Here is a 14,757-nt window from a genome sequence, read left to right as displayed (position 1 = left end):
GCCACCTGCTCATTGTTCCTGGAGGCTCGTTTCACTTCAGGAAACTATCCTGGGCCAGTTCCCCACAAGGAATGTCTCAATTCAGCCCTGTGCTCGTAGTCCACATGGCCTAGCTGTGAGAATGAGTTTTTAATCTCTCTGGGGCAGGAAAAGTCTTCTCAGCACTTTTACAGCTGTGTATATACTTTGGAGTGCTCTATAAATACAGCTCTAAATCTCTGTATTTAAAAGAAATGGTGGAGCATATATTACAAGAAGTAACACAAGGGCCTGACTGGAGGGCCGCTGCCAGTCATTCCGCAGCTCATCCACCGAGGAGGGAATCAGGTGGCTGTTGCACCTGAGCTGCAAAACTGCTCCTCAAGCAAGCTTTGCTAAATTATTCCACTGTGTTCTGTTCCTCCTTCTGCATTTGCACCACACCCTCAAGTGACAAACCTTCCCATGGGAATGCTTACAGGAATGCACAGAACGTGGGACAAAAACTATAGGCCCACTGAGCTCAAGCCTTACTGAAGGCTAAAGAACGACTCAGACACATCTTCTCTATGGCAATTTCAAAAGTTGTTTCCCAGGTAGTTACTTTAGCTACTCTGAACATAAACAGGAATCTCAGACAAGACTTAAACGTCTCCTGTTCTTCTAAGGAATTTGGATTTTGTGGTTGTTTATGCTCCTTCTTACCCTGCTTCAGCAACAGAGCTAGTCCTTATAGTCACTCACCAGCATTCTTGGCAGTGTAACAGCCCAGATGCCAAGCTCTGAATTCTCATTTTCTTCTCCTGCCTACTATAGCGGTAACATCTGTGCCCGTGGTTACTTCCTGGCTGGCCTCTTATCAAGGCTTCTTCTCCGACTTTGTGGCTAAGGCCAGTGCTGTTTGTGATGACAGCTGTTGCACTGGTGCAGAACCAGCCATCTGGTGACTGACTTGTCCTCTTGGACACTCTTTTCTTCCAGCTGTCAGGAATTTACTGCTGGACTGGAAATAATTTGGTATGTAAATACATACCTCATGATACTCAAGTTATTAGTTTCATGGGCAATTCAGTGGGCTCATTATAATTCCCATATCTGAGTGCAACCACAGCCACCTCGCTTCCCTCAGTATGGGGAGGGGTGGGTATGACCACTCAGGCCCTACAAACTTTTCAACAGTTTCAAGCCTACAAGTATGATCTTTTGCCTCTTTAGATTTAATAAACCCTCCCCAGCATGCCCCCACTTGTGTGCTCCAGCTATGGGAATACAGTTCATCCCAGACCGTTGCTTTTCTGAACTCTAAAAAGAGATTTTCACCATTTACCTCATGCTGTTATCATTCATTCCTAGCTGGCCTGTCCCAGAGGCATGCTGCTGACAGAGGCTGCTTGCTCTCTCTAAGCATCCTGCCTCTGATCTGCAGCCTTATCACTGCCTCTTGGATTCACGGTGACAGCCCAGGGCTTTGGTAATGTCCCTCTTCCCCCATGCAGTTAGAAAAGCAGAGGGTCTGCTGCTCAAGAATGTACATTGCATTTAATCTTTTCTTCCCCAGTGCCCAGTTTTTTTCATTGGACTAAAAATTTACAAATTCACAACAGCACATGTTTCTTGAGGGAAGCATGTCTCCTTAACACTGTTAACCTAACAATTATCCTGCCAGCAATAGCTCCAGAATCTTTCTATTTACATTCCTAATCTGACATTTAATCATCTCATTTGCTGCATTAAGGCTTGATGTAAATGAGTCTAGAAAATTATTTTTAAGTGTTTTCTCTCATTTGAATTCTGATGTGATCTTTTACCCATCAGTGGTGCAATTAAATTGTTCCGTTCTACAGCAGAAAAAACATCAATCTTCTAAATACAAACAGAAGCAGGCACATTATTCCATTCTACGTCTTAGTGGAAGCAATTTCTCTCAAGATGTCCTAGTGATGCTTTCTTTAACACCTAACACTTCATAAGGGTGAGTTTTTTGTTTGAGGGGTTTGGGTTTTCAGCTGACTGTTGGGGAATGCAGAGGTCATGCAGTACCTGTAGATTGGGACAGCAATAACTCACAATCAAAAGGTAATTCGCAGGTCAGGAATTGATATATAAATATAAATTTCTTTCAGCTTCATTCCCCTGAGGCAATATCTTTATTCACCACCACCAAATGTTTTCCTGGTGGAGCTGCACAAGATTATTTCCACCCCGCAACTACGAGGAGAAAATTAAAAAAAGATGCACAAAAGTGAAGTCCGGAAGAATACAACTGTGGATGCTTGGAAAAAAAAATTAACTTTTACAGTTAAACTCGCCATTTAATGGAAGAAAAGGGTACCTTTCACCTGAGGAACATAGCAGGATTTACTGTTGTTCTACAAGCCCCATTCACCGCTTTCTAAGGAGAGGAGTTAACTTTTCAGCCAAATAGCCTGTCCCCTTCTCCAGTCCTGTCCACATGGCTGAGTCCACAGCAGCAGTGCAGAGCTCTTGCAGCCTCCTCAGTTACTGGTGTCTCTTGCAGAGTTCAGGCAGGCCCCAGAACTGGCACAGTGTGAGCCAGATCCTGCTGCACCCCTCTCATGCCAATGTCCTCTCCTTCCCCTCTACTTCCACCACACCAGAGCTGGGGAGAATTGCCCAGCTCTGATGGACACACATTTCTGACTAACATCCTACACTTCTAGCATGGTGTAAGAAGGGTTCCAAGAGTATAAGGTTATTACTTTTAGGTTTTCCTCAATTAGCAGCAGAACAAGAACACTTGCTACTCAGGGTGATTAAAGGGTTCTTTTTTGCCTTTACAAGAAACCCATGAAGAGAAAATGCAAGTGGAGATAAGCTGGGATTTCATTTTATGCAAAAGTTAGGTTGAAGTGGTTTTGAGACAAAAAACACACAAGTGTACTACCAATTTCAAAGCCTCAGCCCTCCGCCACCTCACCAGAAATGCAGTCTGGGCTCTGCCTGGCTTCATCCTTTCCAGGTGGCCCCTGGCAACCTGCTTTCCTGCATTTGTAACCCCTCTCTCCCCAGCCTGTGTCGTAACATACTGGTAACAATAACAGTTCTGAAATCAAAATGCTTTGCAGGCCAAAAAGCTGAGCTCAATCAACGCAGGGGGAAAGCAAACCACGGAGAGCTATTGTTTCTGAAAACCATCCAAAAACTCTTGGCGCTTCAAGGCATTCCCAATGTCCTTTGCACTATTTCCAGGAAAAATTATTCCCAAGGCCTTGCATATTAAAAAAAAAAATCTGGCCTATATCAATAAACATGATAACTGCTGTATTTTTCTCTTTAATCAGAGCACAGCTAGCATGTAGAAGCAATCAGAGCTGAGTCAAATAGGCTGTTTCAAGTGTAGCATTTCAAAACTCTCATTCGCTGTTGAAGAGTGTAAGTTAACCCCTGGGACTCCAGAACCTGTACTTCATCTTTGTATATTTATGTAATGCAAATTCTTGAAGAATACTTGTGGGCAGATATTGGTGGAATAAGTAGTAGATAAGGTAGAAAGGCAGTTTTTCTGACCAAACACACTTATTCAACTTGCCTGTCTTGTGGAAGAAGCAGTATCTGCACCAGCGCTTGGACTGCAAGCCTAGAAACAGAATTGCTGGTTCTGATCTCAAGTCTCAACATAGTGACATCAAACAAGTCCTCTACCTTCCTCATCTGACACAGGAAATCCAATTTGCAGTTGAAATGTAAATGAAGTTAGACTCAAAGACCTATGTGGTGCAGGACAATATGGTTCAAAACAGTGAATCAGAAACAAATCATTGACAATCGCTGCTGAATCACTCCTATATATTGTTTTGACTAGCTGTGCAACATAATAAGTGTTGCACTTATAATCCATTACAATCAAGCAAGAATTTACAGATACCACTTGTTCAGGATGATCAAATATGTTTTGTGTCATTTTAGCTATTCAGAGAGCTAAGAAACCCTTTTACTCCCTGATTTATGAGAAATTCTTACAGTGTTACATAGCCAAAAAAAAATCCTTTAAATATCTCTATTCCTGTCCACAGAGTTTCAGGTAGGTGGCTTGATGAAGAACTTATAAATAAAATCTTAGATAATCAGGTTTACTATAAGACCTTACAGATAAAGAAAAGTCTTTAAGATTAAGGAAGGTGTTAAGAGATAAATGGCCAAAATGGTGTAATTTATATTTACCCACCCACTGCTCCAAGAATCACATTTTGAAGATATAAGCAAGGGTCTAATATTCCTGTGAAAATAAAGTGAGAAGCTTATGGCTAGTTTTCAGATTTCACACCACATGCTGTGTCTACCACAGTCTCACAGAAGAACTGCTGCCTTCATGGCACTGTGCAATGAAACAGTCTTTCCAATACATTTCATGAAAACAGATCAGCTATGGGTTAGGAACTTGGGGTTTTTTCCAAGCAAATGGTGCACTTTATTAAGTTCTGCCTCACATCTCTATCACTTCCCTACCTATCAGAGTTCCCAAACATTTAACTTTGTCACAATATTTAACATGGGTATTTTATTTTCAGAATGATTTTGAAGCCTTTTACATGCTGTGGAAAATGACAGCACAAATAGCTACTAACAACTAATCAGCTTCATTTCCTCCAATGCTGTGATTTAATGAATATTATTAAAAATACATCATTTATTACTCAGATTCAGTGCAAAGGATTGTGTCATGAGGTTGGATTTTGTTTTGGTTTTGTATTAGTTTGGATTTTTTTTTTAATTTTATTAATAGCTTTGCAGCTGCTCTGCTTCAAAACTTTCAGCCTCAAAAACATGGGACTACCTATTGGGAAAACACCATTTAGCTGTATACTATCTGTGCATATTTAAGACAGTATTCTTCATGTAGCAGCTAGTCCTAATATTGGCAATCCCTGCTCTGCATTGCTGGGTAATGGGATTCCCGTGCTTTAGGTGTTAATGCCTTTGGGACATCTAAGTCACTGGAGCTAAGCAAATGAACTCTTTTGTTACTGCTTTTATAAATTAAGTCCTCGATTCAGTATTTTTATAATTTGTCTACATCAGAGTTAACACCACCTTTATGAAGAATGACATTAAATTGTGAGGCCACTCTGAACCAATGTGGAGCTGAAGGCCTGAAAGAAACACTCCATACCTTCAGGAAAGAAACATCATGTCTTTTTAATTACCAATAGAAAGTTCAGGGCATAAAAGTAGACTTCACACACTTAATAAAGAGTAACAAGGACAAACCCTTGGATCTAATCTGATTTCCTTCCCACCACTGCAGAGACCCCTGGAAAAGCCGGACGGCCTGGATGTTTCAGACCAGAGCAAAGAACACCCTCAGCACCTGTGTGAGAAGTGCAAAGTTTTGGGCTACTACTGCCGCCGTGTGCAATAAACCTTCAAAGTGGCCTCTTCCCATGCCCATCATCCTTAAAGAATCTCTGGCAGCATGCGATCAACAGCAGCACAACAGATCAAGATAAAAGCTAAAATAATTGCCAATATTGCCTATCTAATAATATGCCTTACCATTAATAGAATGTAACATTTCTCCTGTGCATGTGCATGCATGCATTAGGTATTTACAGGACTATGATTTGTATACATATATATGTAAATTTATATATGTACACACAAAGTGTTACTGATAGTGTTCACAACAGAACTACAGTTACAGGTTCTGCCGATTGTTTACACAGACGCTATATCACAGCCAGGTGAAATGAAGTACTTTTCAAAAGGCAAGGAATAATATTCACAAGGAATATTTGTTACATGTCTGGCTTTTACAGAGGTTCAGTAACTGTGGGGCCACTAATTGCAAGCACTCACCCACAACACGAACACTGTTCTTATTATATGACAAGACGAAGATGAAACAAGCCACAGCAGAAAAGGAGAATTACTGCTTTCCCAGTTTTTGAAAGTCTTAAGAGTTTTGTGCTGCTGATTTCTTGGACTTCTTTCTATTTGTTACCATCTCTTGGGCAGAGTTTAGGCAAAATAATTTTTGCAGGACATGGGAAAAAAAAGTGAATAATTCTTTGAGGATGTGGGTTGAGTAGAAAGGGATCGCCATAAGATTCCAAGAGGCTTTTGGAGGAGACAAAATTGGCTTGTTTCTGCAACTACCAGATCCTTCTCTTGTCATATAATCCCACTGACATGGCCCCTTCTATGTGCATGGCATGTTCATTAGGCCACAAGCACACTAAATTTACTATAAGGGGATAAGAATACTTAAAACTGCCCCCAAAACCCTGAACTGAAAGGTTAGCCAAACTTACTATTTATAGTCGTTTTAAAGCCACTTTCTGGAAATATTTTTATGTCCTGTTTTCTACTATAGAAGTTTGTTATAATATGAAACCTATTAGCCATAGGGGTGTTTTGAGGCATGGAGAACACTCTATATAACCCTCTTTCTTTATGTCTTCCTGAAGCACCTACATACCTGGGGAGAAATTTAGGAATTATATTTCATTGTCCCATTTCAGGTAGAACTTTGCACAGGGACTTTGCCTGCTGCAAAGAACATCGCATCAGGGATTGGCAAATATAAACTGAAAGTACCTCGAGACAGTATCCTGTTTGTATGTCTATGTGAGAGTACGTTGGTAAAAGGACACAACAAGCAATTCATTTGTAGCATTCACTAAAAAAAATTAGAGGGATAACGTTTGAAGTTGGGGGGGAGTTACATCAGCAACTTATATTTTTATGGTTTCCTTTAGGGAGATTGATTTGTGTGAATGATACTTAGAGAAAATACTTTAAATCCTAGATAACTTGATGTGAACTAAATTTGTTCTGAGGACTAGTTCCATAATGCAAAGACAGCAGGGGGTTTATGCCAAGTGGTAGTAGGACGTTGCCAGTATGTCAAGACAAGCTCTTATAAAGCAAGTTGAAAACTTATCATGAGCATTCACCTAGGGAACATGAAGCTCCTGACAAATTTGCTCCAGGGTGAAATTTTGCCATTTCCCTGCTTTGCTATAAACAGGCCAAAAGTGCATCTGCTTGTTCAGTGGGAGTGGCATGTACGTATTTTGCAAACTCCATTGTTTACGGGCAGCCCAAGCAACCTAGCAATGGATGAGCAGCCTGACTCCTGGCTTCTGAACACAGCTCTTCTGTAGCTCCCTGATTTTGGGCAAGTCACAAGATCCTTCTGGGCCTCAGTTTCCCCAGCTGCAAAATGGGGTAATAACACTTTAGTATACCTACCTCACAGGAGAGTTGTGAGGTTTACTTAATATCTCCTAAGTGTTTTGGCATCACTGGATGAAAATGCTATGTAATGCTAAAATAGAATTAACTAAACTAATCACTTGGAAACTACTTCTGCCCAGTTGGCAACTCCAACTAAAATAGCTGAAAATAATATTCTTGAAAATAACACTAATAAACAGTTCAGTTGCCTCTGCAAAGATATGCAGTTTTAGCATTTTCAAATGCAAACACATTCTTTGAACAGATTCACAAATTACCTTAGAGACAAATTCTCTCCACAAAGATACTAATCTGTCTATACAAATAAGAAAATACACAAGCAAATCTAGGGGTGGATTTTCTAAGCTTGACCTCTAGGATTAATCTCAATAGTTTGTTTCAAGCATGAGTAATTTTGAAAGAGCAGCATTCTAAACCAGATATATTTTTTCCTCTTGAGCACTTAGTAGTACATGAACAAAAGAATCACCTAGATGATGCACATCTAGCTAAAGAACATGTAGAGAAACCTCCTTAGATGAAGATAAGGGAAAATGTTATTTTATTTTCTCCATGAAACTGAGATGTTGCTATCAAACATTTTGTTCAGTATTGAAATAATCTCCATGTTATGATAACCACTAAATCCAGTAAAGTAGCACAACTGTTGATATAGCTGTATCACTATATCACACACCACCGGGTTCTGACAAAAAGCTGACTAAAAGATACCATTATAAGCATCGGTATTTGCATGACATTTCCCTATTAAGAATTATTTATCCAGATTCAACACTGCAAGGCAATGCCTTTAGCTTACAGATTTTTAGATCGTACTAAAAATACACGTGATCTACTTTAACACAATTAATGTCTATAGGTGTAGCATAATAATTCTTAAGAGCATACTTATGAGAGTTCAGTATTTATATTATTGATGTGTTCCTAGGCAGAAGACATATAAAGTATTTAAGTAATACTTAGCATATTTGTAATAAGGAGGAGAGCAGATTTCCCTCACGCTGGGGAAAAGCAGATGAAGAACACAGCTTGTGGAGAAGCAAGAAGCGACACTGCCGTGGTTTGTACTGCCTAAACCAGAGGCCGGGATGCGGGTGGCATCGGCCGGGGCACCTCCTCCCTGCACGGAGCCGAACTCGCCTCCCGAGCGCCGGGGCAAGGCAGGAGCAGCACGCCCGGCCAAGGGGAGCATTCCTCTGTCCCTCCCTGCATGACTTTGCTCGCAGGATTGGAGCTGAGGCATTCGCTCCACACTCGAGTCTGTGCAGTCGGAGTTGCTGGAAAAACACATCCACATAAGTAATTGTGTGTAACAGCTTATGACCATTGGCTTTGAGCTAGTGGCACAGAAGGGGCATTTCTGAATTTTCATTTCAAAGGAAAAAAAGAAAGATTGATTACAAAATGTAGCTTTCTTCTATTCCCTCCCTCCCTCCCCACACAAAGCTAATTCACCTATAGATGTAACCAGCTCTTTCCAAAACACACACAAAAAAAGGTAAATGTGCAGATTTTTGACTGGAAAAATGAGGAATTGATTTACCTTTTAAATTTTCATGACTGCTTTCTGATGTTCTCTAGCTCTGCATTTGCAGCATCAGCTAGCAATCCTTGAAGGCATTAGTAGACAGTATTGGCAGAAGTGAAGCAAGCATCAATAAAAAGAGTTTTAAATCAATACAGGCCTAAACTGAGTATTCCTGAGGGGTGTACCTGAGAGCAGTTTGGCTCTGTGCATCTATTTGGCAAACTGGATTTTCAACCTCAGATGCTTGCTGTTAACAGCATGCCAATATATCCAGCATACTCTATTTTTCAAAAATTTTTCACCGTTTTGGAGACTTTTAAAACTTTCATATATTTATTTAAAAACAACAATAGAAACCAAGCAAAAAAACCCAACAACGACAACAAAAAAAAAACCCACAATTTGTTTCATGAGTTGGTCATAACATTTCATATTGAATTTGGCATTGGCACTCCTCTGGAAAAACGTTTGAGTAATTTGAAATGGATGTGGTAGGTTTTTAGCTGCTTTAACTTAATGATGCTACAAGGAAGTTATTACAAATACTTCATTTAAAGGTGATGAAGAAAGATCCTAGTAGTTTAAAGGATGGCCCCATTTTAGCCAGTTTCTACTGCTGCTACCACAGATGTCAAATGATGCCACATCAGCAAATTTTGAGGCCTTTTTGTCTCAAAGTTGCTATTTAATTTCAGATAAATACACAAGAGTATATATTATTTCTGAAAATAGGTGTATTTTGAAGTTCCCCATTATATGGGACTTAGTTTTTAAACTAAAAATGTGAAGTTACATATGTCTGAGAGAAGCCTTATACCTAGAAGTAATACCTACATTTTACCTTTTTGTATAACATGAAATTTGAATTATACATGGATTGTATACCTGTGACACTCTAGCATTTTTTTCAAAAAAGAAACCTACTTATAAGATTAAAAGTTTAGAGCTTTTGGAAATGTCAGTCCTCATAGACTAGCGCTCTTTGTCCTGCAGTCACACAGAAGTTTTTTTTTCCTATTCTGGATCCTAAGATTTGTCCACTGAACAGTAAGCAATAAATCATCAACACGTGTTTTTCAAGTTAAGTAGATAGACATATATTTTCCATTTGCCTTTGCCAGCATATTTTAAAATGTGATGGAACTATCCCCATAGAAAAATCATTCTTTCAGATATCGCTCCACTCCCAACTGGGCTTCAACCCATATCTCTTTCTTATCTGCAAAAGCAGTGCTGTCCATTGAGTTTGCTGTATCGCTCAAGTGCTCAGAGGGCTGTTTGAGATCTTAGATATAGGGATGATGGATTGTGTTTCTAGGATGAATTTCAAAGGGACAATCGTGTGCAGTTACTAGCTATAGATGATTGATATAAATGTTTACCCCTGTATGAAGTATTTTACAGTTTTACTTGCAGATGTGTATTTATCTTGAGTTATACTTGACATAGAGTTTCTTTCAATTTTTTTTTAATACTATGTGTGTATTTTGGAAACCTTTTTAGATGTTAAAATTTTTGGATGGTTACAAATATTTCTTATAATACTGAATTGTTATCTGGAAACTCTTTGCAGTAACTTTTTTGTATATATTTGAGGGCCTTTTTAAAGAAGTATTGTTTGTTTTTTGGGCAAAGTTTTTACAATTGGGAAGCTTTCAGAAGGGCCTTCCTCTCAACTAGGATACTAACAGAGGTAAGAGTTTTCTTAAGTATTTTGCAGTATTTTGCAGAACTAAGGATGTATCCTCAAGAAAATATTTATGGAAATAATTTACTTTTTTTTTTTTACAATGCTTTTGTCTGTATAAAGTATGCAACAGAACTACATTAAGAAGGAAATATTGTCTACATAAAATATTATATGAAAGTTGGTACATAATTCTGACAAGAAACCTTGCAATTCTTTAAGCCATATTGTTTTTGTTATCCTTGGATGAAAATATCAGTATTAAGTAACCAGTGTATTTTTCAAGTGCTTAGACTTATATGAAAATGCTTATACGGTTTATTTATGTGTATTTGGGGAAGGAGTGCTAGAAAAGCTATCACTAGACATGTAGCAAGTGAGGAGCAAATAACAGTATACTGTCACTTTATGGCCTTGTGAGAGACACAGATGATGTTGAAAGCACCGTGGAGACTCGGCTCCCAGAAACTCCGAAGCACAAGTGGTGGGTTTCAAATGGTGGCTCTTTCCTTCCCCGAAACTAGAGGGGAAGAAAGATGGTTGGGATGCTGTTTAACTTGACTTTCACAACTCTTTGCAGACTGTGAGCTCAGCTATGCAGTATCAACTACAGCAATAATATCAATCAAAGGATGTAAGAGAAAAGGATTGAAGTAGATTATTGTAGGGGTTTACATTTATTTTAATTAGAACTCATAGCAATATAGAATATGCATGTGCACGTATTCGAAGCATTTTACACTTTACATTTCATGTAGTTTGATTATATTATGAAGGATTGAGTTTTTAGTTTGATATTTTACCGTGCTAAAATGGGAGGTCTGCCCAGCCCTATACTGGATTCTTGTTTCCTTTAAAAGGTTATTTAGTACAGCACTCACTGCATTGTGTAATAGTGCTAAAACTAACACTATTTTATGAATTTCTTCAGCTTTAAAAAAAATTAACCTAATGATTATTACATTTGTTTAGCTGTACCCACTGTCCTTGTCAGATTCAGTTGGCGAATTGTGTAATTTCTTTTTCTGTAACTGTTAATAAACTTGTACAGCTAAAACAAACAAAACCTATGGACAAAGGCCTCAGAGGTACCAGTTCTGTTTCAGCAATCAAGATGACAGCTTGCTCATCTGGTGACTGTGTTGCTAATGAGACTGTAAAACCTCTGTTGTGGATTGTCCATAAAATGGCATTCCGACATGTGCCTTATTTGCTGGATAGTATACAGCTTTCCTCTAGTATTCTAGCATTTTAATGCTGTATTAAAGTATTGCAAAAAAACCCAGCAAGAGCGTGGCATGGTTTTCTTGAACATTCCTTCCTTTGACAATTTACTCCCAGCTGCAGTGGGTTCCTGGTTATGGCCTGGCCAGCCACAGTCTGTGGAGCAAACCTGCCCTACCACAGCTGTGACCCAGACCATGGGAAGAAGATTTTCTCCACTGCAGTGAGTCCCTGTGCTGCAAGGAGCATGGTCACATCCAGGGTCACAACTCTTCACTGCTAGTGGGACACCTCAGGTTAATGGTGCCAGCTCCTCATTTTTAGCAGCCTCATGTTGTCTAACATTCCTTGTCAAGGAAAACCTTCGATAATCAAAGTACACTTGTAGCCTTTGGTTGGATAGGAAAGCTTATGTGCCAGAAAGTTGCTTTAATGAAAAATAACACTCATCATTCTTTGCAAACACAAGAAGTTAGCAAGAACTAGACCTACTGAATGCTCGTTGTGTATTAGCAATGCTCTTCTCACGCCACCAGCCAAAGTTCAGTGGCAAGTAATTTTTCTCCTGAGACTGACAATACTGCAGAGATTAGAAGTTAGAATAAGGGCATCAAGAAATTAACTTTGGATTTTAGGTATCCTGCCTCTAACACAAGAGATTTCCTTCATTTAAAACAAGCAGAAAATTTCTATTAGACACACCAGCACACATTTTTCTATGCCTGCTAATCCTTACAAACGCAGTGTGTATTTGCCATTTGGAGATCTTCACCACATTGGCTCCATTTCTATCACATAGCAAGCCTGATTTCTAGATTTGAGTCCTCATTCAATCCACATGAGAGAGAGCAAAAACACATACACACATTTGTGCATTGGTATGCAATGGTGGAAGAGGTTGACAAGGAATTATAGAATTCTGAAGCCTTGAAAACAGACTGTTTCATCAAATGATGAAAGACATCCCCAGCTGAGCCCCATGGAAAGGGAAAGCACATATTCAGAACTTGTTGGTAGAATTTTGTTTTAAAAATAAAACATACAGCTCTTCACTTAAAATTTGGCTACAGCACTTTTCCCATAGCAAACACAAGCCACAAAGCCAAGCTCAGAACTGAAATACATCTTTCTTTTTACAGAAGATCTGGGGCTTCCTGAAAAACCCACAAACACCTCAGATTTAGCACTCAACTGAGACAAGAAAACATGCTGAGTAGAACTGCAAAGTCTTAGCTCCCTATTACCACCTTTTCTATGATTCCTCAAAGAAGTAATTTTTTCATATTTAAAACAAAAGTAGATTAACACAAGCAATATGGCATCAACAAAAACAATCAAACTACTTCCGTCATTTTTCCTTGTCGAGCATTTTGCCTTCCTGCTCTGTATGAATGAGGTCAAGAGACAATGCACCAACCCCCTTGTAATGGAAGGACCAAATGATTCCCACTACAGGAAAAATAATAGGGCTTTCATTAAGAGGGATTTCACAGAACACTGATACTTTGAAATAAAAAGCTGTTTCATTAGTTCTAAATGAAAACCCATTTAAACAACACACCCAGGCACTACTCCTCAAGTTGGTCACATCACACCAAAAGCTTCTCCTCAGATCCTCCCACTGTTCAGCAGGCGAACAGACTAGACCCTGAATCCCAGCTAGGAATGGGAAACAGTCTGCACATAACACTTGTGTAATCTCACTAAGGGCCCACAGACACAAAATATTCACTGCCATTTAACACAGTCAAACACATGCTCCCATCTCCCTACCCCTCCACAAAAGTCTGCATACTGGAGACATTGGCAAGGAAAAAGGAATCTGAAACACCAAGGGCTGAATGCTGACAGCTAGGTCTTTCCACTAAGACCTAAAGAAACCTCTTAACTGGAACATATAAAATTCTCACTCTAGATAAGTATATGTAGCTTGTGATCCTGAAAAATAGAATGCAACATTCAGGTTTGCTTTTCTCTAGTGTTCAACCTTCTGGACTTAGAGAACAGGTAATTTATCAGCTTCTGTGTGGGGACAACCAGCACTCCTACTCAACAAGCATTTTTGTTTTACTGAAAGTAATGCAATGGCTCTTCCTCACCATCTGTATCTCAAACGCATTTCAGATAACCAAACCCAGAAAACTGGTCCTGATACCAAAACTGCAAAACCTTATTCAAACAACTCAGATTAACAGCTCTCACAATCCTTTTGCAAGCTTTGTAAGACATTTTGCAAAGGAACATGCCAAGAAACACCTACCTCAGTCAGCTTTTTGGGGTCTTTATCCAAAGGGCCAAGACTGAAGCAGAGGCAATTGCAGCTGTGAGGTGTTAGAGCATCCCTGACGAGCAGTCCAGGGTAGCAGAGGCAGCCAGCACTGCTGTGGAAGAGAACAGTGCACTGTGAGACAGCGCTGGGTAAAGCACGGGCCAGGCACACAGCTCCAGGGCTGATGAGGTGACCAGGAGCAGCAGTAAACCTGGGCACTCTTTGAAGATTATATTTCTATGCCACGAGCTTAGCTAAAAAAAAATACAGCCATCATTTACTTTTTTCCCCCTTTTTTTTTTTTTTTTTTTTTTTTTTTTTTTAAGTATGAGGTAAAAATGGACCTAAGAATGCCCAGCTTACCCAACCAAAACCCCGTGCCTGCAGGGGAAGCAAATAATAGCCAAATGCTTTATGTACATTTTAAGGAGAGTCAGGTGTAAACCGAAGATTATCTTTTAATCACTACTCTTGTCTCCTGTTTGCCAGCTGAGACCAGAGAAGAGAATGCCAGAACATCATAAGAAAGCTTTCCCTTTCACAATTTCTGAACACATCAAAGCAGCAGGTATGGGAAATCTAACGCTAGCCAGCTTTCCATTCAGTTTGCTTAGAGTTTTGAAACATAAGGAGGTACAACTCAGAGGATTTCCAAGGAGCCAGACATACTTACACCCCACTTAATTTCACCCAGCAAAACTTGAAAGAATAATCCAGGAAAACACTGAAGAAGTGACAGGAAGCAAGACCTCAAAACTCACTTGCAAATAAAACAATGATAAATAGACAAATATCACTAGTGTAGGAAAAAAACAAACCAAAACCTCTTCTGAGTACCCTCAGGTCAAA

General features: G+C 39.4%; 1 protein-coding gene and 1 long non-coding RNA gene across 2 annotated transcripts in view; one reads left to right on the top strand and one right to left on the bottom strand.

Annotated features, from left to right (window-relative positions):
• Positions 1-7,852, top strand: part of ZCCHC24 (zinc finger CCHC-type containing 24) — a 103,599-nt gene extending 95,747 nt beyond the window's left edge. Inside the window, exon 4 of the mRNA XM_066191527.1 lies at positions 5,246-7,852. Coding sequence (XP_066047624.1) covers positions 5,246-5,359 — 114 coding nt within the window. The 3' untranslated portion in view covers positions 5,360-7,852. The remainder of the gene's footprint in view (positions 1-5,245) is intronic.
• The window catches only part of LOC136294083 (uncharacterized), a 48,139-nt gene extending 33,382 nt beyond the window's left edge, over positions 1-14,757 (bottom strand). The window contains exons 1-2 of the long non-coding RNA XR_010722304.1: positions 14,582-14,757; positions 13,900-14,020 (exon numbers count right to left, since the gene is read on the bottom strand). This is a non-coding gene — a long non-coding RNA (uncharacterized lncRNA). The remainder of the gene's footprint in view (positions 1-13,899; positions 14,021-14,581) is intronic.

This window comes from Chamaea fasciata, unplaced genomic scaffold (genome assembly GCF_029207755.1).
Source record: "Chamaea fasciata isolate MVZ Bird 193981 ecotype frontalis unplaced genomic scaffold, bChaFas1.0.hap1 SCAF_9, whole genome shotgun sequence".
NCBI classification, from domain to species: domain Eukaryota; kingdom Metazoa; phylum Chordata; class Aves; order Passeriformes; family Sylviidae; genus Chamaea; species Chamaea fasciata.
The sequence above is the reverse complement of the archived record's forward strand: the minus strand, read 5'-3'. Positions and strand labels throughout refer to the sequence as shown.